Genomic DNA, 23,157 nt, shown 5'->3' with positions numbered 1-23,157 from the left:
GATCAATTGATTGACCCTAGGCATTATTGATAAGGAGTTCCATGCCATCAGATGCAGCATGCCAGGGGGACAGCAGGCTATGGACATGTCTCTTTAATAACAGCATCAATTATGTTTATGCTCCGTAACGCTCCGTAACGAAGGCCCTGGAAGCTCTGCGCAGGCGGGAAGGATCTTCTTCCCCAGCCAGAGTGAGTAGAGTGGTATTCGTACCTGCAGCAGCAGCATGCAGAAGAAAAGGAGCTAGCACGTCAGGCGGCGCACGCAGGCACTTAGGCACTGGCTGGTAACTGGTCAAGTTGAAGAACAGGAATAAGAAAAGAAACACCAAACAATACCCACTTTCTCAAAAGCAGGGGGTCCGCTGCAGGGGGTACTGGGCGATTCTGATTAGTTTGATTGCCTGCTTCCCAAAACGGTCTGCAGCGACAGGGGAAATCTGCAGAAATCTGCAGGGGTGATTGGCTCGGTGGCCAGTCACGGCGCTTGGCCAGCGCCGGCGCAGGGAAGAGAGATTGCACTAGCCATCCCCATCCCACCACACCCCATCGACCATCTTCTCATTCCAATGGTCCAATGGCACAATGGCCTGTCCATCGCCTGACCGACTGCTACGTTACCTTGGTCAAGACCCCCCAAGACCCTGGCGCCCAAGACCCCCGTAGATGGACCGGACGACGGACAACATATCGCTTCGGTCGGCCGTTGTGTCTTTCTCTCCCTTCCACACCCAGACACCATCCACTCGAAGTATACTGCGAGACATCCATCCTCGCTTGGCTAGGCTTGTTGGGTTGGAACTTGGGAAACCAATAATCCCCCCTCCACATTCCATTTCCTATCTGGTCTTAACAGGGCAGGTCATGAGGAACAAGGCAAGGGTCTAAGCCAACTAGAAGCCAACATGGAGCCTGTCAACGATGAATATGTTCCCCGGACGCGCCCCTCCTTGACGTCCACTTCTGAGACTCTCGGTGCTTCATCTGATGTTTCCTTCCCTCCTACTCAAAGTCTTTCTCGGGACCAGGTTGCCACTGCTAGAAACACACGGAATCTCGTCATTGACAGCTCGGCCACCGTCGCGCCGCTGAACCCTTCGATTCGCCGCAAGCCTTTGTCCAAGACCGCTTCGCCCATCGTCTCGAGATACTCGTCGGGTGAATACCTCGCCGTCACAAGGGACCTCGAACGACCCGAACAGAGGTATTCGAGATCCTTCTCCTTGGACAGCCCTACCGTATACGAGTTCCCACTTGCCATCAGGAAGTCTCCGGTTCTGATAGAGCTCCCACCCAAGACAGTGGCGCCTCGGACCCCGGGCAACAGTAGAAAGTGAGTCAAATGTCTCGTGGGGATGCCATCCCAACCCAGATGCAGTCATGAGCAGGAGGTGCTAAATGATTAAAGCAGGACATATTCCATTCTTGAGGATTTCCCTCTGCCTGTGCAGTCTAACAAGGCCGCCGGAGTGGGTGTAGCCAAACAACCAAGGTCGCCTGACCACCTCGACCACCACGACAACCCTGCAGCTCCTCAAACAGTGGCTACCGCTGGGCTGACACAACCCGACGTTCTGGCCGACTGTGAGGATCCGTTGCCTGCTGACGCAGACGATGATCATTTGAGCGTCTTGGACGGCTACAATTCTGACTCGTCTGGTCAGTCTAATTATAATCCTAATCCCGTAACCCCCGAGAGGAACATGTCCCTCTTCGTCAACCGCAAACCTGCACCACCACATCTCACTCTCAGCGAAACTAATCCAGAGGAACACGCAACTACAACACCGCCACCCAATAATAGTAATCACGAAGTCAAGTCACCTAATACAGACAAACCATTACCCAGATCACCTGGGTCTGCCAAGTTCGGATCTCTCTTTAGCTGGGGATCACCATCGCCTACGACGGAATTTTCGCCACTACCTTCGCCGTACCCTGGCCCGAAGTCAAACACTTACACAGATGCTTCCCCAGTCACCACCATCAGACCATCATCTCTACTTGAAGCCCCAAAGGGATCCTCTAGTTCTAGAGAATACTGCGAATCATACCTTGCTACACCACCTGCTATCTTACCAACTCATCCCGCGGAGATCGAAGAGATGGAAGAAGAGTTGAAAGCCATCTCGGCCGAATTGGCCTCGTCGATTCGGCGAGAGATGGACCTCGAAGATCTTGTAGATAGATTGCAAGCCGAGAGGGACAATCCAGCATCCGCTTCTAACAACAAGAGAACTAGCGACTATTTCTCGGATTCTGGGTACAGTTCCACCAAATACAGTGACTATGACCAGTCAAGGGAGGAAGTCGAGAGGATACAGAGGAAGGCGGAGCAGGAAATGGCGTCAGTCAGGTTGGAACTGACGAATAAGCTGCAAGACGAGAGATCAAGGAGACAGCAACTTGATGTCCAGATCAAGGACCTATCAAAAAGAGCTTCCCAGATCGACCTGGAAAAACTCAGCAATGCGGACGATTCCGACAGAGTCAAGGATCTGGAAAATACTTGCGAGACTCTACGACGCAAGCTGACCGAGGAGCGGCAAGTCAAAGAGAACTTTGAGGATCTATTGACTGTTCTCAAAGACGAACTTCAAAATGCTGCCAATGAGCGCGATAACCTGCGCGATGAGGTCGTGCCACAGCTCCGAGCTCGGGTTGAAGGCCTCGAGGCGCAGGCCACTGACCTGGAAAAAATGTCGTACGAATCAACGAAGATGCAACAGGAACTTCAATCACTCAAATCGGAAAACACAACTCTGAGGCAAGAAAAGGACGAAAGGTCGATAGGGAGCATCGCTGAGGACTCTTCTCGTTTGTCGCGCTCGAGCTCATTGACGGGTCCACCGCCATCTTTCCGACTACAACGGCCTCCTTCCATGTCGAAGACGCCTGCCCTGTCAAGGTCAGCCTCTTTATCGAGGTCGAAGTCTGTTAAGACCACCGAGTCCCGCGACGCGCTCTCGGACCGATTGAAGGATGTTGAGGAGCAGCGTGATGCGCTTCACCGGGCTCTGAAGGCTCTTCTTGAGCGGCAAGAGTGCCAAAACCGCGAGAACGAGAAGAAGATTCGAGCTCTCGAAGTCGAGCGTGAGCGACTGCTCAGCGGCTCTCCGCAGAAGGCTGGTTTCGTGAAGGAGGTCTCTAACCTGCGCGAGGAAATTAATGCTCTTCGCCGCAGGTCAGAAGAGGCTCTTGAGCAAAGGTGGCAAGTGGAGAAGGGACTTGCAGGACTCAAGATGGATCTTGATCGCGCAGAGCAGGAGATTGCCTCCTTGAGAAGTCTCCTGAATGAGAAGGATATCCTCATCCCGGAGAACCTATCGCGCTCCAGCGGAAGCTCTGATAGCTCAGCCGAGCCTGTCACGTCCGACTCCCTGAGAGCGGCCTACCGCGACCTGCAAGTTGCCTATGCGGAGTCGCTTGAGCGTATCCAGAACCTCGATCCCAGCGGCTCCTCGCATGATGAGAAGACCAAACTGGCTATGGAGAAGCTTCAGCAAAGTTTGTCGTCCGCGGTCGCAGAGCGCGATCTCGCACTGCAGGAGGTTGCTTCGTACAAGGCCCAGCTCGATGCCTTGAAAGCTCAGGAGCAGACTTACCTAGACAGCGAGAAGACCCTCGCTGACGAACTTCACGAGTCTGCTCGCCGTGTCGAGGAATTGGCCCTTCAGGTTCGCCAACAACTGGCTTCCAACCAGGGCCTGCGCCAGCGTCTCACGGATACGGTTGCTAGAGGTGAAGCGGCTCAGAAGGCCAATGCCGACCACATCACTGCCCTTCAAGCTCGTCTGCGGACGCTCGAAGAGCAGGTTGTCGCTGCTCAGACTGCCTCGGAAGAACGCGTATCTCGCCATGAGGATGAGCTTATGACGCTGAAAGAGAGCCACAGCCAGCAGCTGTCTCGTCTCAGCAGCAACCTATCACCTCGCTCACCTCGTATGTTCCCACCGAAGTCTCCAATATCTCCCTTCTTCGCGGGTGCTGGAGCGAAGTCACCTCGCCTCGAGATGACTAGATCAGGTAGCGCAATGAGCGTAGCCGAGGAGACACAAGTTGCTGCTCTCAGGGAGAAGGTCACGGCCTTGGAGAAGGCGCTTGCTGAGGCCGACAGCGAGATGCAAGAGGTGGTGAGCCGAATGAACACGGCTCAGATCGAGGTCTTGCAGTTGCAAGAGGAGCGCGAAGCTGCCGTGAACCAAGCGCGTAAGCTCGAGAAGGCGCTTCAAGCTGAGAAGGTTCGCGCATTTGAGGACCGCTTCAAGTCTTTGCAGCAAGTTTAGAGGGAAGTCTAAAAGTCTGCGGCATGAGTTTCGGGCCATCTCGAAACTCGCATGTACGAATACGGCCGCTTCGCAAGCATTTACACGGGGGTTCTGGGGGCATTGGTACGGGACATTTTGGCTCAAGGCTGCCAACACAAGCCGTCGTTTTTGGCAAAGGAGTTTTGGGGCAACTGTTGGAAACAACAGCAACATCATCAATAGGGGGGGTTCTTTTGCATTATAATCACCCTGTATACATCCTACCACATACACTCAAAACTTGGCTAAGGGCGCTTTGGCTAGGCTATTGTTGGCCAGCCGTTGTATAACGGGGGCTTTTTCTGGGAATCTGCTTATTAGCCTATATTCCGAGGCCTTACACACTGTACTCTAATGTTTTCATATGGTAGTACCCCATGTATCTATACACACACATATAGCATATACGCCTGATGCTCCATGAGCCTCTAACAAGAGGCCGGAGTAAGACATCACGCATAGTAGTATTAGTAGTCTAATGAGACTTTTGTCCATGATATGATCATTTTCAACTTTCTCTCTCTCGTCACTTCCCACCAGTGAAAAGTTCAGATGCCTCGTTACAAATGGGAGCCTGCCATGGAAAATATCAGCACCCATCACCAGCTGTCAGAGTGAGGTGTCAGTCAACTTGAAGAAGCAAGTATGCAGGCGTAGCACTTGTCTTCAGTTGACAACCTCGAACCGAAACATGTTGCAAACCCAAAATAAAGTGTTGAAACTTCTCTTTCCCCATTTTTTCCTATTCAGCCTACGTGTTAAAGTGTTTTAATCAGTATACAACGATCCCGATTCTTCCGTCTTCTAGACCTTCACCATCTCAATCACGGTGTCTTTCATCATGGGACCTGGGTATCTTCTTGTGTTATTTGTTACATCTGCTTGAAGTTTCGGGCTTTCTCTAAGACACTTTTGGCCCACCCGCCCGCCACAGAGTTTTTGCCATATTTAGGATATTCTTCGTTTAGTGGTGGAAAAGTCTGATGTTCTGCTCGACGAAGACAATACCCAGCTTCTCGGCAGTCTCGAAGACGGCTCCGTCGTTCTGGCTGCCACCAGGCGCGGCGATGTACTTGACGCCCGAGCGAGCTGCACGGTATACGTTATCGACAAAGGGGAACTGCGAATATGAGTAAGTATGTATCTTTTACTTGCCGCTGGAGGGGTTGGGGAACTTACGAAGGCATCGCTGGACACCGCAACGTCACCGAGCTTGGAAGACCACTCCTCGCGCTCTGCTTCGGTGAAGGCGGCAGGGATCTCCTCGAATACGGCCTCGAACAGTTCGCGCTCGGGTCCCGACTTGGGAAGCTCGCCGCTAACCAACAGGTCGATGGCATTGCTTTTGTCGGGGCGCTTGGTGCCCTTCTTCCACTTGATACCGAGGACCTTGGGATGGAAGCGGAACCACCAGTTGTCGGCCTTATCGCCGGCAAGACGGGTGCAGTGGATGCGAGACTGCTGGCCAGCTCCAATACCAATGACCTGGCCGTTCTTGGCATAGCATACGGAGTTGCTTTGTGTGTATTTGAGGGCAATCGTAGCAACAGTGAGGTCTCGAGTCGCGGCCTCGGGCAGGCTGAAGTCCTTGGGCGTAACTGTTCGGCTGAACGAGCTCGGGCTGATCTCAATGTCGTTGCGGTGCTGCTGTAGTGTCACACCATAGACGGTTCGCGTCTCGGTAGGATCGGGTTGGTACTCGGGATCCATCTGAAGAACAAGGTACTTGCCGCCCTTCTTCTTCTTGAGGATATCCAAGGCAGCATCCTCGTAACCAGGAGCAATCACACCATCGGACACCTCTTTGGAGATGATGCGGGCAGTAGGTACATCGACGACATCACTGAGGGCAATCATGTCCCCGAAGCTGCTCATACGATCAGCGCCTCGAGCTCTGGTATAGGCCTGAGCAAGACCCGAGGTTTCGAGACCCTCAATATCGTCGACAAAGTACACATGTCGCTCCTCGGCAGTCAGGGGAACGCCGATGGCTGCGCCAGCGGGAGAGACATGCTTGAAGCTGGCAGCAGCGGGCTTGCCGAGTGCGGCCTTCAACTCCTTCACCAACGGCCAGCTGTTGAGCGCATCCAAGAGGTTGATGTATCCTGGAGAACCGCACAGCACCTTGAAGGGCAAATCGGCCGAGCGCATGAAAGCGGCGGCGGGCTTCTGGTGGGGGTTGGCCCCGTAACGGAGGGTTGAGTGCTGGGCTCCGTCGCCGGCGTATCGCGCACGGAAGAAAGCAGAGATGTGATCATCGTAGTCAGCCGTGTGCTCGAATGCCTTGAGAGCGTAACGGTTTCTGCTGGTCTCCTGGATCTCGCCGGCCTTGAGCTCCTTCAGGAATTCGGGGTAGTCCTTGGGGTCGCTCAGGATAGTGACGCGCGAGTGATTCTTGGCGGCAGCTCGAATGAGAGTGACACCACCAATATCGATCTCTTCCACAGCCTCGGGGACGGTGACGTTGATCTTGGAAATGGTATCTTTGAAAGGGTACAGGTTGCAAATAACATAATCAACCTTGTCGATGCTCTGCTCGGCCAAGTCCTTCTCGTCCGATTCGAGGTTTCTGGCTAGTATGCCGGCATGGACAGCAGGGTGGAGAGTCTTGACGCGCCCTGCCAACATCTCGGGGGCCTTGGTAATGGCGGACACATCCCTTCAAAAAACAGAAAGTCTTAGTGATATTCACACAGAACGGGGAATGCGCACTTGTATATTTCGGGCATTGCCACTTACTCAACTGGGAAGCCAGACTCTCGGATCATACGAGCAGTGCCTCCGGAGGCGAGAATGCGGACATTCTGCTGAACCAGGCCCTTTGCAAGGTCCAGCAAGCCGGTCTTGTCGTAGACCGACACAATGGCAATTCTCTGAGCCATGTTTATTTCACTCGAATCCTGGGCGAATAACGATGTTAATCGACTAGGACTTATATGTGCTGGGCTACTAGATCGAGTGTTCTTACCAAGTAAATAGGCCGAGATATTACCCAAATAGAAGATCCTAAAGAGAGAAATCCGGAATTCAAAGTAGGTGGGAAATAAAAAATAAAGAATAAAGATCAAGCCACCCGACGTCTAACGATTTGGTTTGGCTTGGTTTGATTTGGCTTGACTTGGGGATGATGCAAATGGCGGGGTAATCGTAGGGTCTGGCGCAAATAATTTTTGGCCCTAAAATAAGGTCAGAATCGCGGGGCACTTTTTCGAGACCCCCATCCCTTGGTCCGTGTGTTATTGGTTGCAAACACGGTGAGGACTACGGTGATTTGGTTGCAAAGCTGGCTATATTGGTACAGCACACGCACTGTATCTACGCCCTTATGTAAAAGTAAAAAAAGGTATCTATCCACTCTATGCCCATTTACGCGACGACGCGTTTCTTGAGCCGACAACTGAAACGACACGTCACAATATATACTACATACCTGCCTCTTACACATCAACCATATTCTTTACCGGCGGGAGTCACGGGGCAATTATATAGCAAAGACAAAACTCGTGCCGCACCACGACCCGCGATCCAATGTACGGAGATCTGGGAAACAAGCTGGTAAATCCTAATACTACGTCTTTCATCCACAAACACACACATAGAGCTGCTATCGAACCGTTTTTCTATAGGTCCACCATGCCAAACGGGCCCAGAATCTGGCGCACTTGCCGCCATACCAGACCGAGCTGGTCCGCGCCGTGACGTGTGAGGTCCGGGATCTGGAAAAAGACTTGGCCGATATGCTAAAGTCCTTCGAAGGCGGCTTTGACCCTCACGCAGACCAGGCCAAATCCTGCACTATGTTGGTCAACCACCTGTCTATCCGCAGGAACAAGCGGTGCCTGCTTGCCTACCACCGCACAAGGACCGACAAGCTCGAGGAGCTTGTCTGGAAGGGCTATGACCTTGTCGATCTTCCCGGTCAACAGGTCTCGTCAAACAGCGGCTCGAATCTTGGCGCTACGGATTCCAGCTCAAGCAGCTTGAGTCCGCAGGAGGAAGACTATGTCCGCCAGTATAGCGACCTTTTGGCCGCGTACAAGGGCCAATGGACCGATATAGACTTGACGGGCAGTCTTGAACCGCCCCGCGACCTCTTCATCGACGTTCGAGTTTTGAAAGATGCCGGTGAGATCCAGACGGAATACGGGTGAGTAGGCATCTCCTCTTAACGAGACGTATCCATGACTAAACTAGACTATGCAGAGCCATTACTTTGACCAAGAACAGCCAATTCTATGTGCGCCAGGGTGACGTGGAGCGGTTGATCGCTCAAGGATATCTCCAGAAACTCGGCTGAACAATGTCATACAAGCTAGCAATTTTACTATGAAATGGGGGAATCGGCATCGGTCTTCGGTATTGGGGCGTGAAAAAGCCCATCAAAACAGCCTGGAGTACCGAGCTCAAGGGTCATGGCATTGTTTCGAATTACCACCCAGCTGCCTGAGATTTGCAGTAGCCCGGCTAGCCGGCCAACTTGCATATTCGCCTTGCTTGGATGAGCGTCATTACGACTTGGATCGTCTCGATGCACTTGATCAAATCGAGTCATGAAATGATGACCTGCTCTGAGTAAGGAAGTATGCAAGCGCAGAGATGACAACTAACCCTACGCTGTTTCCAGCCAGGTTGTGTGAGAGAAGGCCTGGCCAGTCGGCATCAAGCGCACCGTCACATTGGAATGATCGGGCAAGCTGCGACAGGCACTTGCATATGCACTCTTGTATGTAGCAGCTATGGGGTAATGAGGGACAAAGCTTTGCTGCAGCACCGGGGGGTCTCGACATGAAGTGCCGAAGTCCGGCTTATGAAGAGGGCTCAACAAGGACAATCGAAGGGCCAGTGCAAAATCCATATCTATCACATATCATACTCAAACAAACAACTCCGTGACTACTGCATCATTCGTGATATGGAGACGCTGTGGCACCCGATGCGACTCCGTTTCCATTCTGTCAAGCTCGGAGGCCCGGCCCGCTGGGCTCCCCCACCCGGTCTTTAGACCTACCAATGCTATAGCTTTGCAGTACGTAAGAAGATTCGGAGTAGATGTAACCCATCTTTTCCTCGATCTCGAATTGGGGGCTCACTTACAATATTGGTACTACTAATACCTTTGTCAGTAAGCGACCCTAGCCAACAGTGGGCCGGTTCGAAGTTGGAGATGAACTGGTCGATGATAGGTTAAGAGTGGGGGGTTACAGGGGCGCTATCTTACATACTATTCCACCACAGCACGGGTGACGGTTGTTGTTCCTCCTCCTTCGTTTTTCAGCTTGGGGCTGGCTGGCCTGGGGCGACCAAAGAACATGATCTGTTGATGTATTGATCTTACTGTACTTCACCAGGCGACTCTGCTATGTTGTTGGTATATGTGCAATCAGGGAGGGCTATGACTGCTGTCTGTTCCTGTTGTACAGTGAGTGGGTTTCACCCTCCGAAGCCTATCCCCACGTGGGACTGGCAAAAAGCAAAAACAAGTCCACACTTCAGCCGCATAGGCGTGGGCGGGCAAGCGGGCAAGCGGGATCGGGATTGATTGCTGGCTCGCATACTTGGCGCCAACGATGTTTTGATGTCCGAGGGGTGAGGAGGTGCAGCCACCGAGCCATGTTAACATGGTTGTTAGCAGATTCTTGCACTGCATTGGTGCTATTGTGGCGCCTCTGCTTTCCTCCAACGGCATGCACCTCGTAACGCTCGTAACGGGCAACAAGTGCGAGAATCCCATTGGAAGGACCTACCTGAGGCTACCTTGCCAGAAGGTATCGTTTCGCGAGAAATTAGAGGAGATTTAGCCTCAACTTTAGGGGTACCCAGCACGGGTACACTGACTGTAGGCCGATTGCCATCAATCATGGAATGGAGAGCAGAGTGCTGCATACCTAGGAGAAAGCCTTGAATGTTCAGGTTAAACGCAAGTCTGGTGGATGTTACACATGGAGGATAACATCCGCTCGTAGTTCTGGACTTGCCTTTCTGGTCGAACCTCGGACGACGAAGATTGATTGCTCTAACCTAGGACTGGTAGTCGGAGGCTATAGCACATGAGTATGACATAGTTGCTGCATCACCGGTTGGTTACAGGACATAATACTGTGCACCCAACAGGTGATATACTGGAAAGTCGGCCGGCACGGATGCAACGAGAGTTGTCGAACCCCGCATGCAATGAGTAATGTGTTTGTGTAAGTTACTGCGCGTTTCAACTGGTAAAACATCAGCTCGTACTTCTCGCACTGGTAGCTTCATGTCCAAGCACTAGGTCCTGGTATGTTGTCAGGACGGATATGCGAGAGACGAGAGACGAGAAATGATGAAGGCCTTTTTCGATCACCGACTACTTAACGGCTACCTACGGTGGGACTTTGCCGGTTGACAGGGGTAATTGCTGACTTTTTTTTTTTTTTAAACTCTCGCACCTCAGTGCTTCTCACCTAACTAACCACCTATTTGCCCATGACGTTTTTTAGTCATTGGCTCAGAGATAACAACCCCCTGCCACTGCAGGGATCAGAGCTGCATGATGGATATGTAGTGCCTCAGATATGTAGTAGGATGCACTACAAGGGATGTAGTACATAGTAGGTAGCCTGGTAGCATAGAAAATAAAAAAACACACACACAGGGAGTAGGTGGGGCGTTAAAGTAGGTACGGTCTACCAGTGGCAGCCGACCTATCACCACCACATGCAAATTTGATCAAGGCCCGTTCTGGAACTCCTTCAAGTCTGTCTAAACCTAGCTACAATCCTATTCGCTCGCAGAACCACTCTTTCGACGACTTTCGACGATGTATCGTGGACGTATGCATGTATGGACGGCTTTAGCTTTCCTCGCGTGAAGGGCGTTCATCAGATATTTGTCTTTTTCTCTTTTCCTTCTCAAATCTGAGTTGACGCATAACCTGGCTTCCCCATCCTTTTCTCCCTTACCGTGCTTTCCCCTGTATTACATTTGGCTGGGGTATTTTATTACGTTTTAGATGTAACCTGCATTTGCTCGCCTGATCATGGTTCACGACAAAACCCCGACGCTTCTTCTCATGACTTGAGCCCCTCCCGCAATTGCAGCTTGTCTTTCCTACATCAAGCTGTTGCCGCACTTAGTCTTCAGAGCCTGTTCAAGGCTGTCGAATGAGAGCGACCCATTCCCTGATCATGTCTGCTCCAAACTTCGGCTTCTCCTCCTGGCGGAGGCCATCTCCCTCGGCGCAGGACCAGCGCGAACCGGAAGACATTCCCGTACAAAGCTCTCCTCGCCCTGCCTATGCTGACCCAAGGTTGCTATCCTCTTCCGTCAATTCGAATGGCTTCCGAGAGCCCACGAGGTCCTTCATCCCGGGCTCTGTGCGAGACCACCTATGCAAGCCACCCCTGCATCACATACCACCCACTTGGTTATATACTGACAATATCTCAGCTCCGGTGGACAGCGCTGAGTATGCACGAAACGTTCGCGAAGACACCGCAGAGCTCGCGTCATATGTGCTCTCCGACAAGAAGGACAAACGCAAGGCTTCGTTCCTGAGGCCAAGGGCTTCATCCTCTCCACACCCAGCCCACGACGTCTCGACGACACCTCAACATGACCCTGGAGCTATCCACGGGACTGCTGCAGATGATTCTATACAAGAGGTTTCGGAATCTAGCTCCCCAGAAAGCGAAGAGGATTACACACCGCCTGACGGACCATCCATGCTAGCTAATATGCTCAAACACTCGCCTCCGCAAATTGACACCGAGGTGGATGTGGATGACAAACCCCGAATGGTAGACCACCGCGAACGACGAACAAGACCTCCCACCCGCCCAGATCCACGTAACAAGGGATCGTCGGATCTCAGTCTCGATGGGCCGTCGGAGGAAACCCCGCTATTGCGTGCGCAATCGAATGGTTCTCGTCCCATTGACAGCCCGGCCTCGAGCGTGATCGCAGACTTGGATGACATTGAAAGCCAGAAGCCACGTCAACGTTGGAGCGGCACGTATGGTAGCATGAGGGGGGCCGCCACAGAAAGAATTCAGGGGGTTGTCGGTGTATTGAACCCCAAGACCTGGGATAGAAAAGCTATCCTGGAGGAGACTGTCATGCACCCGTTACGCTGCTTGCCCAGCGTCATTGTTGGCTTGCTACTGAACATCTTGGATGCATTGTCTTACGGTATGATCCTGTTTCCGCTGGGAAACCCGGTCTTTGCTAGCCTTGGACCAGCTGGGATATCTATCTTCTACGTCAGTACTATTATTGCGCAGTTGACCTTTTCATGCGGAAGTATATTCAGGGGTGGCGTAGGGTCAGAGCTGGTGAGTACCCCTAATCATTCGTGATACAGAACGGCATAGCTAACTAGTCACAGATCGAAGTTGTACCTTTCTTCCACAGCATGGCCGCTACTATCACATCTTCGATAGGAGAGGACCAGCCGGATGCCGTGATCGCGACTACAATCACGGCTTATGCTCTGAGCACCATGTTAACAGGTGTTGTCTTCTACTGTATCGGGAAGTTCGAATTTGGCTATATTATAGGCTTCATCCCTCGCCACATACTTATTGGCTGTATCGGTGGTGTGGGCTGGTTCCTTATCGCCACCGGATTCGAGGTGTCGGGAAGGCTCGAGTCATTCCATTACGACCTGGCCACGCTTCGCAGCTTGGTACAGCCGTCTACTCTACCTCTTTGGATCATCCCGCTGGCCCTTGCGATTCTCCAATGCGTTCTGCAGAAGAAAATTAACTCGCAACATTTCGTATCGGTGTACATACTGATGATACCCCTGATCTTCTGGTTCTTTGTGGCCTCGATCGATGAACTTGAGCCGAACAACTTGAGGCACACTGGGTGGATTTTCGATTCCCCTCCAGCGGAAGAACCGTGGTGGCACTTCTGGACATTATATAGTAAGCAGTCCCCCAACAGACCTCCCTCGAAAAGACTACTAACCGTCGAACAGAATTCCACCTGGTTCACTGGGGGGTAATCTTGGAGACTGTGGGGGCTATGTTTGCTCTCACCTTCTTCAGTTTGCTGCACGTTCCTATCAACGTGCCTGCTTTGGCCCAATCGATTGGAGAGGATGATGCAAACCTGAACCATGAGCTCATACTGCATGGCTATTCGAACTTGCTGTCGGGTTTTGCTGGCAGTATACAGAACTATCTTGTGTATGCCAATACCCTGTTCTTCATGCGATCTGGTGGTAACAGCAGGCTCGCCGGCTTCATGCTGGCGGCGCTAACTGCTACTGTAATGGTCATTGGGCCTGTCGTCATCGGCTTTATCCCAGTCATGATGGTGGGAACCTTGATTTTTGTACTGGGAATTGAACTCCTCATGGATGCGCTCATCGCGCCTAGACGGAAGTTGAAGCGTCTAGAGTACCTTACTGTGAGTACCCCGGCAATCACAACTGTCGAATATCGCTAACTTGGCTCTAGATCATCGCCATTGTATTGACCATGGGTATCTACGACTTTGTGGCGGGCATCTTCCTTGGTATCGTACTGGCATTTGGTTCCGTGATTGTGAACCAGTCTCAAGTATCGGCCATCCGGGCAACCTACACTGGAGACCAGATCGGGTCGATGGTGAGGCGGAATCCTTCGCAGTACCACTTCCTCCAAGAGGTCGGCCGTCAGACTTACATTGTCAAACTGTTTGGGAACCTATTTTTTGGAACTATTGTCGGTGTTCAGGAGAAAGTCCGAGCGCTGATTGCAGACGATCACTTCGCCGAACATCCGATACGATATCTCATACTTGACTTGTGGCAAGTCACTGGGATCGATTATTCGGCTGCCGAAGGGTTTATGACGCTCAACCGGCTTCTGAATAAGAAGGGGATTGTCATGTTGATCAGTGGCAAGGATGCGGACAGCAGAGTCGGCCGCGATCTCAGGGCAGTAGGCCTTGGCGAGGGCGAAAGCGGTATTGAGGTCAAGTTCATGCCCGATCTCAACTCGGCGCTGGAGAGCTGCGAGAACGAGCAATTGAAGACGTTTTATGCTCAACAGGAAGCATTGCGGGTTACCCGTCCTTCACCGCACCCCAGCCTCGATGTTCCGGAGACCAAGTCGACGCCACAGCCACTCGAGTACCTTTCGCAGTCGCCAAGGCGAAACCAGCTGCACCAGGTCGCTAGAACTGTCTTGACTCAGCATGAGTCGCAGCGGACGTCGCGCTGGCGTGGTATTAGCGAGCCACTGCGGCTGATGCTTCAGATTTTCCACGACATCAGCGACAAGAATGAGGACTTCTGGTTTCGCGCTAAGCCGTATTTCCAGAGGCGCGACTACAAGGCTGGCACAGTGTTGTATCACCGGGGCGAACCGGCCAATGGCTTTTACCTTCTTGAGCGGGGCGAGTTGCGCGCCGACTACGAGACACCCCAAGGCAAACTGTCGGAACCCATTGTTCAGGGCACAACCTGTGGCGAGCTGCCCTTCTTCTCGCAGACGGACCGCACCGCCACGGTCCTTGCCGTTCGCGATTGCGCCGTCTGGGTCATGGACACCAATGCTTGGGAACGTCTGCGCCGTGAGGAGAACGATGTCTATCAAGAGCTCCTGATGGTCTCGCTAAAGCTCACGACGGAACGGATGAATGCCATGACGAATTATACGTTGGCCAACGCGAACTGAATGGGTTGGACGCAACAGAACTAACCAGCGGGAATCAGGGGAAGGAGCAAAAGAAAGGGGAAACGCCAATTGCTATTTTGGCCCTTGAGAATGGCTGCATCGTCAGATTATCTACCTCGACTAATGGCGTTTTTACCGGAAAGCGAAAATTGATATTTTTGCATTTTGATATCCTAGATCGGGTGGCTTGCATACATCGGTTTTGGTTTGGGCGAAAAGCGAAAAGTATGAAGTAATGTTGGCATTTTAGATAATGGGGTGTTGGATCGGGGGTCGTCGCTGTTGTATTAGTTAGGGACCTACTTGGGTCTATCTGCTATAGAGCGAATACCGAACACGTCCCATACCAGAACCGAGCCAACTCAATTGATGAAGCTTCAGGTCCAACACTATTCCACGTTCAGCCATGATTAGTTAGTTAATATATATAGATCAGAAGATAGCTATTATGCGACGAGGTTCAGCTGCTCCAAGCGCCAGGTAATTCTAAGTAACGAGAACCTTTGTTTTTCTATTTAAATAATCTATTTCTATAATAATGATATTTATCAGATCCTAAATATGTCCCAGTTAAACTCTTAAATTCCAAGTCTTATTAGAAACCCCCCCAATGGCTTGTGAAAGCAAATATGCAGTGGTCGCTCTGGTATGCAAAGTCGGCAGGTATCTCTTCTAATTCATGTGTGTGCCTCCCTCCCTGCCTTCCCTTCCATCCCTTCCCTGCCTCCCTTGTTTGTGTTTCCCTCTCCCTTTCCGCCTCCGTTCCATAACCCCATAAGAATAATAATACACGTGTCTTTATCCCCGATATGATTGGTTTCGTTGAAAAGTGAAATTTACCGACTCTCCCCCCTCTAACTCGGCCGCATCATCTGGGAAGCGAGCGTGGCTCCAGCAAGCAAGAACATCAGGCTCGAACTCCTGGGCCGCCCGGCACCTGGCCGCTGCTCGTTTCCTTCCTCGTCCGTGTCTGTGTCTTTGTCTCTGGCCCCGTCTTGCAACGTCTTCTTCTTCTTCTCTTTCTTGACGACCTCGCGTACATGAAAGTCCTGCAGCACGTTCGAGCTGAGGGATCGCTTCATGGCCGTCTCGGGATCTGCCTTGGGCTTCTCCGTATCGACGCCGTCGTCTTCGCCGTCGTCGTGATGGTGGTGGTGGTGGTGGCGGTGGGACGCCGCCCCCTCTTGAAGAAACCGCGTCTCGAGTTCCCGGCCGGAGCTCGCCGGCCGCTGCGACGCGTCGACGTTGAGCAGCGAGGGCCGCTTCAGGATCTGGAGCTCGCGGCCCATGGAGCTCCGGCGGGGCTGCGTCGCGAAGAAGTCGACGGTGCGCAGCGCGAGGGGGCTCGACCCGTTCCGGCGAGGCGAGTGGTTCATGGCGAGGGCCCGGCGTAGCCCGCCGCCGAGAAGGTGTTGGGAGTCGGCGAGGCCGAGCAAGCCCGCGCTGCCGAACGAGCCGCGTGTCCGGGATGATGCATTCCTGGGCCGAGAAAACGTCCCGGTCGACAGGGCCGGCGAGGATGGAGCGGAGAGCTGGCCATCCTCGGCTATGGCGTGCTCATTGTCATCATCGAATACGTCATGCAGTTCCCCATTGATATTGGTATACCGCATCTCGGGGGGCGGCAGAGTGGTGTATTCCCCACCGGGGACTGTAGATGTAGACCATGGAGATGAGAAAGCCGAAGCTGAAAAGTCCAGTTCCTCCCGTGTCTGGGCAAAATCGCTGCCTGCGAAGGTAAAGCCGGCGTCGCTCGGAGTCTTGAGTGGGTTGAGGCCATATTTACTGGAATCTGCTTGACTCTGGGGAGGATCGAGGAGTATATCTGGTGTGATCTCCTTGAAGCTTGGCGCGTCGAGCCCGCGGTCCGGAGAGGGTACTAGCGTGGCATTGCTCCTTCGAGTTCCAACTGAGCCGCTGGCTACTTCATTGGCATCTTGCGGAACTTCGATTGGTAGATCGTGGTCACCGACTTTGTCGATTTGGGTACCCTCGCTTGAGGTAGCGTTTTGCCCCTCTTCTGACGGATGCGGTGTGTTACGAGTGTGGATAGCGTCTTCAGAACTTGGCTCGCCTGATTCGCTTGCTTCAAGCATGAACAAGTCACGCTGCAGTGGGGATGGTCTCCGCTTGGGCCTAACGAGTCTTACAGTGCATGATGCATCTTCCGGTGTGTTTTCAATGGACTTGTGCTGCATCTCAGCCTCAATCGATTCACTGGGGATTTCTGCTTCCTCGGCATACCCCTCGGAGTTGCGTCTGGCCAGCATGAACTGCAATTCGGCGCTAGACATCGAACCTGATATTTGTGGCGTAGTTACTATCAAACTGTTTCTGGGAGACTGGCCATTGCCCGAGACCAGACTAGGCGTCGAAGGAACTGTCGAAGGTTGATACCCAAGACCCTCTTGCTGTGAATTTTCGGCGGATGCAGACTGTTGGGATGACACCGTACTTCGAGCGGGCTCAGACTCTGCTTCCGGAACGCCCGCATCCTCCGGCTCGGCAACCGGCGCCACGTTTTCTCGCTCGAGGTGATAACCGGCGAACGTACCATCATGCGTATTCGACTGCTGACTCATGGAACCTGAATCAGCTTTGCTCGCATGCTGGCTATTCGAACCTTGCAATACACGGTCAATGGGCAGCTCTGTTGGAGATGTCGTACCTGGCATGCTCGGCTCTTTATCTTCCGTCTCTGGATCGGTCTGCTTAAGCATTTCTGTGACGCCGTATGTGCTGGCCGAGGGTACGAGTGGAAAGGCACGACCACCGGTCTTGGGATCCCTGTAGATCTTGGAGGACTGCGAGTTCATGCTGGTAACACTGTGGACGGCCGAGCCAGGCCGTTCTACCTCTGAGAGCTGCTGAGAGATGACGCTAGAGTCCAAATCGGTTCCAGATACTACCGAGTTTGCAGCGTGCGCCAACCTAGGACCGATTGGTGGGATTTCGGGCCACGAATGCTCCTCGTTCTTAACGGCAGGCTGCGCTGTGGACGCGGATGCTTCAGCAGTTGGCTGCGCTGACTCGACAGGTTCAGAAGGCGGATCTCCTTCCACGTCACCCAGAGAGCAGGTATCTTTGCAGATCATCTCGATGTCTTGTTCGACTCGCCGTCTCAACTTATTGACAACCTTCGACCTGGTCACAGATGATGTATCCCAGCGCCTAGTGGGGGATTTTGGTTCTCGGGCGACCAAGGTCTTGTCAAGGATCAAATGCCCACGTTTCCAGGCGATATATCGAACTGTGGCCGCATTGCCTCGAAGCACAGCGCTTATTCCAGTCTGAACTCTATCTAGGGATAGCCTCGATGCTGCGCCTTGAATAGGAGGTTGAGGAGGGTATAGTGAAGACCAATGGCTCATCAAGGGTCCAACCAGAGCCGCGCAACTCGACAATCTTGAAATCAAGATCGTTGGTTTCTATAATGGCCGCATCAGCTGTGTCCCGTGCCTCAGCAATGGCCTTTTGCAGATTATCGACAAATTCCGTGCAGTCCTGCGCGTTACCATCCTCAAACAAAACAAGTTTGCTTGGAATGGAGCGGGCCAAGTGGTTGAAATCTGGGCCAAAATTGTTCGTGACTTTGAGAGCTATCTCGGAGGCTTCCTCTAAGTAGTGCTGACAAGGTCCACCGTTGAATCGGCATTGAGCGTGTTGTTCCTGGACATGCCTCCTTCTGGATCGGACAGCACCTTCTAACACGTAGGAAGCATCAGAAAACAAAGTTTCAGCGACTGCCAGTGTCAGCGGCGTTGTTTGATTACTGGATACCTCGACGGCTCTCTGCCAAGGGACTTCCCTTGCCGATTTAGGAAAGTAAATGAAAGGTCGAGCTTGTAGCCTGGCGTCGTCTCAAAGGTCTGGGATTTCTCAATAAACTCGGACCGGGGTACGCAGTTGAGCGACTGGATACTGCCGCATCGATACGGAGACTTCTGCGTCTCTGGAAGCGGACGCAGGTCATCATGCAAGGGGCCAATCCTCCAGATGAATTCGGGGTCGTGCCTTTTCAGGAACAAACCGATCATACGGTTGCTCGAGAGGATGACCTCCTTAGCAGCCTCTGCAGTCACTGGGTCCTTCTGGTAAGAGGTGTATGTCCTGGTGGCCCAAAGTTCGCCCCATTGGCTGATCTGGGTGGTGAGCTCAAACCTCTTTGGTTTTGTCTGGCCACGACCCTTGGTAGCTGTTGAAGCGTTCGGGTCTTTGCGAGTAATCAGCTCGTAGCAGCTATGGTCGATGCGCCGTAGCAGCCCCTGGCAGAGGTTCTCGGTCACCCGGAGGGTGGATGAGCTGTCATAATTCCGACTGTAAGTGAACCCGAGCGGGTCCTCAAAGCGCAGTGACACACGGACGGAGAGACCAGGTTTTTCATCGTCGGTTTTCGGTGCAACAGGACCTGATATGGCCCATGAGCTCTCCTGTCTTTCCTCCTCGGCTTCCCAACCATAAGGTTCTCGCAGTGATGCCTCTGTTGAGGCACGCTTCGAAAGCAGGCCCTGTTCCTGCGACAGTTCCAGTGGCGCCGATGTTGAGGCGCGCTTTAAGATCGGGCCCTGTTCCAGCGACAGTTCCAGTGGCGCGGTGGTAGCCAGCTCTGGTTGACTTCGCGTTGGCTGCAACTCCGCTGCCGCATCACGGGCCTTGCTGTTCTGGATAGTTGAGGCCTTCTCACTGGTCTCCCCACTCTTGCGAAGATCCGACGATCGCCTCAAGGTCTTGACAAAAGTCCTCAAGCGGGTTTGGAAGACCTTGGGACGGCCTTTGGGCGCGGACCAGGCCATGATTGTCGTTCGAACGCCTGAGCTTTGACAAGATAGAGCAGGAGAGAAGTTGGGGGAAAGCGTAGAAGGTGAAACAGCAAAAGTTGTCCCGGGCAGCTAGCTGTGTGTCGCGTGCTGACTGGCAGTTGCTGCTAGGTTGGTGGGCGCTCTCGCTCTTTTTGTTAGCTGAAAAGAGCCGTCGCTTCTCTCTCTCTCTCTCTCTGTCTCATGCGACGCCTGATTGGCGGTCCAAATGCCAAGGACCGTTTGCCAGGAGGACCCAATCAGTATACTCGAGCAAAAGGCAAAGAAGGGGGGGGAAACCCCGTCTCAGCCAAGGAAAGCTCGTTGAACGGATACCAGCAACATCTGCTGGGCGTCAAAAACTTTGGGCGGCGACGAAAAGGGTGTCTGGGTGTCCTGGTTGTCTTGGTTTGTGCTGGCAGAGATAGCTTGGTGAAAGTGCTATCTATATTACTGGAGCACGACTACTGTGTGCTGTATGTGCTAGTATTAAGAACCAGGATGGCCAGAATTGTTAGTACTGGTGGAGGGGGGCCCGGTTCTTCGGGTAGGCCAGGAACCTCTGTCCAGCTGGCATGTGGGATAATGCATAATCCTGGGGGGGGGCGCCGGGGCTATCCTGCTATCAGAGGAAATCTCTGAGCGTACTGCCGGTAGAAAGAAAGAAAGAAAATAAGCAGGAAGTGGATGGATTGCTGCTTTCAAATCTCCCCCGCGTTACCACTCGCATGAACAATCGGAATTGCAACATGGAAACGCGTGAGATCGTGTTGTTATGGCAGACAATGCCAGATTCCGACCCCCATGCGCGTCGGCCTCCATCATTCTAAGCCGGAGATGCCCACTCAACCACTCAGTCTCGACTGCTCTGACAGGTTGGTTTAAAACCGGTTTCTTACCAGACGTCAGCTACATACGGAGTAAGTACGGGACATAACGTGTAGCGTGTGGCAAGGCAACGTCTACGTGGAATTCCAGCATACTGCCACATAACACGAGATACAGGCAAAGAAGGGAAACCCAACTTACTTACATGAAGCACATTAGGTACCAATATGTAGGCACCTTACACACTGCCATAACAGCCATAGGACGTGATGCTTTCAGCCCGAGTTACGGTAGGCGGTTACGGGGAGAGCTCATTTGACTAACTGACGGTCAGGACTGGCTGGCTTGGTCGTTCGAGACAACCCCGCGAACGATAGGGCGCCTCTAATCGACAATCGAGATTTCTTCCTACCGTAGCGTGGTTGGCATCTGTGTGGGCCTCCCAACCGGAGAGCCGACTTGCTCCTTAACTGGCTCCTTCGGGGGATGAACTAAAGCCCCCGGGACTACCTATGACAGTAGCCATGGCGCGTTGAATAGAGGGGTAGAGGGGTAGCGGGGAGAGGAAAGAAGAAAACAACGATTGCATTGCACTAACAAGCTAAATCTGCAGGAAAGGGGAGAAGGAATGGATACGGGTATGTCGGTAAGTGGTTGGCTATCAGTTTTCTTCTTCTTTTCTTTTCCGTACCTAAAATCAGGATTCATCGTTATCAGGAGTACTGGCCGAAAGTAAATACGGTGGTTGTCTGCCAAACGGCAAAACCAACATCCAAACCTACAGCCTCTGAGCACGTCCCATGACGGCATGACGGCTGCACGACAACGGGTCATGGTGGGGTCATTCAGAGCAGCGCACCGGTCGGATCCTGCCATTGCGCTCTTGAAACTCCCGAATCGCGTTGGATTCGTAGCCATGTGTTTGTCGTCATCAAGATCACATATGGTTCGACTCGCTGTAGTAAGCCTTACTTGAGGAAGCTGACAAGCAGCGCTCAGCCCCGTGTGGGAGCGAGCCGGCGAACGAACGTTCCATGGGGATGGTGACCTAAATCCTGGGGGATGCGAGTGGCCAGACGGAGATCACAGGACACACACCACCAAATGGCAAACGCCCAGTTCGCATGAATCAACAAGGATTCTCGGATGGTCGGAAGCCATCGTATCGTGACAATCCGAAGGAATCTTTGCGGAATATGTCGGCCCAACTCTCCCGTTGATGTAGACCAGAAGGCCACCAGGGAGTCTTGAACGGCAAATCGGTTACCATGTTGAGTGTACCGCATTCATGGTCAAGAGGAGACATTCTGTTTGACCATGGCCACCTGCAGCAGACCGCAGGCTTTTATGCCGACCTGCGTTACTTCTCCCGTGAGACAGCCATGGAGTCGGCAAAAGTTCTACCGGACCTGTGTCTGCCTGTCATTGTTTTGTTTGTTGTGGTGATTGTGCAATCAACCCTGGTCGTCTGCGATAAAGCAGAATAGTGTTGCCAAACAGGGGTTATATACGGAGTAATTCAATATTACATAACTCATCACATCTCTGCTGTTTGTACCTACGCTGTCGGCGGGGTTTACGTCACTCTCCAAACGACTAAACATGTCTCGTCTCGGGGTGCGGCTTTGTGAGGGCCAGATTCGAACCTGCAAGAACTGGTGGTATCTTATGAAGCCCAGAATTTATCTGTGAGACGGGAGGGAGCATGCAGCAAGGCTGATTCCGTTTGGGATGGATGGACAATGTGATTTGATAACTCCTCCGGGAGAATATAGTGTCGGAAATGAAATGAGATATGCTCCCATATTGTTGTTTTTCTGCGTTTGAATCTATTCCATTCTCTATCATGGTCAGGTCAGTCGATCAGACTTTCGGGTCGTTTAAGAAGGGATGCTGTCTTCGAACTGTCATGGGACATTAAACCCCAGGAGATAAAAAAAAGGGGCGTATCGTTGCCTCTCAGTCAACTCTAGGCTAGATACCTCCTATATCGCCTCCAATCCTCTCTAAGAACACGTACCGCATCGATACAACGAAGATGGCCAAAAAGAACAAGAAGGCAAGCCAGACCATCTCCAACGGCCAGGTGACCAGCTTCGGCGCTGGAGAAGCAAAGCGGTCCAAATCACTCCAGATTGTCAAGCGCTGGGACGACTACTTCCAAGATGATGCTCTGGAAAACTGGCAGAAACTCATGAAAGACCTTGGATTCCAAGAAGTGTTCCGCAGTAAGACCCAATGCAGAAACGTAAGTGATTTGATGCTCCTGGACGTACATATGTATTGCTTGCGGTGGTAGCTTTGTCGTAAGTAACAGCTGACACTCTCTCCTGCCCCTTGTTTCTCCTGTATCTAGGCTCTGAAAAAAGTCTGGATCAACATCTACGACTTCCTCGACGCCGTGAGAACCGGAACACCTGTTCGTCAGTTCGCAACTGAGGCTGAGCTTAGCCGCTACACGATGAAGTCGGGCAGGGTTTACCCGAACACATCAAGAAAGGCAGTCCCCTAGCAAAGTTGATGGCACACATTTATCGTCGGAAGACGGTTGCCAACGACTAGTGGAGTAAACCTTGTAAGGATA

The 23,157-nt window shown here is 52.5% G+C and overlaps 6 protein-coding genes across 6 annotated transcripts; 4 read left to right on the top strand and 2 right to left on the bottom strand.

Moving 5' to 3' along the window:
- Positions 1-904: 904 nt before the first annotated feature.
- On the top strand, positions 905-4,285 carry PG994_010672 (uncharacterized protein; the record flags this gene model as incomplete). Its single annotated transcript, XM_066862081.1, has 2 exons — positions 905-1,332; positions 1,411-4,285. The coding sequence occupies 2 exons, from the start codon at positions 905-907 to the stop codon at positions 4,283-4,285; spliced, it is 3,303 nt and encodes a 1,100-aa protein (XP_066711191.1).
- Positions 4,286-5,270: 985 nt separating this feature from the next.
- Positions 5,271-7,188, bottom strand: PG994_010671 (phosphoribosylaminoimidazolecarboxamide formyltransferase/IMP cyclohydrolase; the record flags this gene model as incomplete). The annotated part of the gene is made up of 3 exons (XM_066862080.1): positions 5,271-5,426; positions 5,486-6,965; positions 7,046-7,188. 3 exons carry the CDS (start codon positions 7,186-7,188, stop codon positions 5,271-5,273), a joined length of 1,779 nt encoding a protein of 592 aa, XP_066711190.1.
- A 646-nt stretch (positions 7,189-7,834) lies between these two features.
- Positions 7,835-8,603, top strand: PG994_010670 (DNA replication complex GINS protein PSF1; the record flags this gene model as incomplete). The annotated part of the gene is made up of 3 exons (XM_066862079.1): positions 7,835-7,861; positions 7,933-8,453; positions 8,510-8,603. 3 exons carry the CDS (start codon positions 7,835-7,837, stop codon positions 8,601-8,603), a joined length of 642 nt encoding a protein of 213 aa, XP_066711189.1.
- Positions 8,604-11,466: 2,863 nt separating this feature from the next.
- Positions 11,467-14,949, top strand: PG994_010669 (sulfate transporter family protein; the record flags this gene model as incomplete). The annotated part of the gene is made up of 4 exons (XM_066862078.1): positions 11,467-12,612; positions 12,666-13,209; positions 13,263-13,696; positions 13,747-14,949. 4 exons carry the CDS (start codon positions 11,467-11,469, stop codon positions 14,947-14,949), a joined length of 3,327 nt encoding a protein of 1,108 aa, XP_066711188.1.
- An 854-nt stretch (positions 14,950-15,803) lies between these two features.
- Positions 15,804-19,742, bottom strand: PG994_010668 (pt repeat family protein; the record flags this gene model as incomplete). Its single annotated transcript, XM_066862077.1, has 3 exons — positions 15,804-18,274; positions 18,333-18,634; positions 18,730-19,742. The coding sequence occupies 3 exons, from the start codon at positions 19,740-19,742 to the stop codon at positions 15,804-15,806; spliced, it is 3,786 nt and encodes a 1,261-aa protein (XP_066711187.1).
- Positions 19,743-22,611: 2,869 nt separating this feature from the next.
- On the top strand, positions 22,612-23,085 carry PG994_010667 (uncharacterized protein; the record flags this gene model as incomplete). The annotated part of the gene is made up of 2 exons (XM_066862076.1): positions 22,612-22,821; positions 22,930-23,085. 2 exons carry the CDS (start codon positions 22,612-22,614, stop codon positions 23,083-23,085), a joined length of 366 nt encoding a protein of 121 aa, XP_066711186.1.
- Between the last annotated feature and the right edge of the window lie 72 nt (positions 23,086-23,157).

Source organism: Apiospora phragmitis (genome assembly GCF_038363925.1).
Source record: "Apiospora phragmitis strain CBS 135458 chromosome Unknown utg000010l:1.0-9815664.0:1.0-9183399.0, whole genome shotgun sequence".
Classification (NCBI taxonomy): Eukaryota; Fungi; Ascomycota; class Sordariomycetes; order Amphisphaeriales; family Apiosporaceae; genus Apiospora; species Apiospora phragmitis.
The sequence above is the reverse complement of the archived record's forward strand: the minus strand, read 5'-3'. Positions and strand labels throughout refer to the sequence as shown.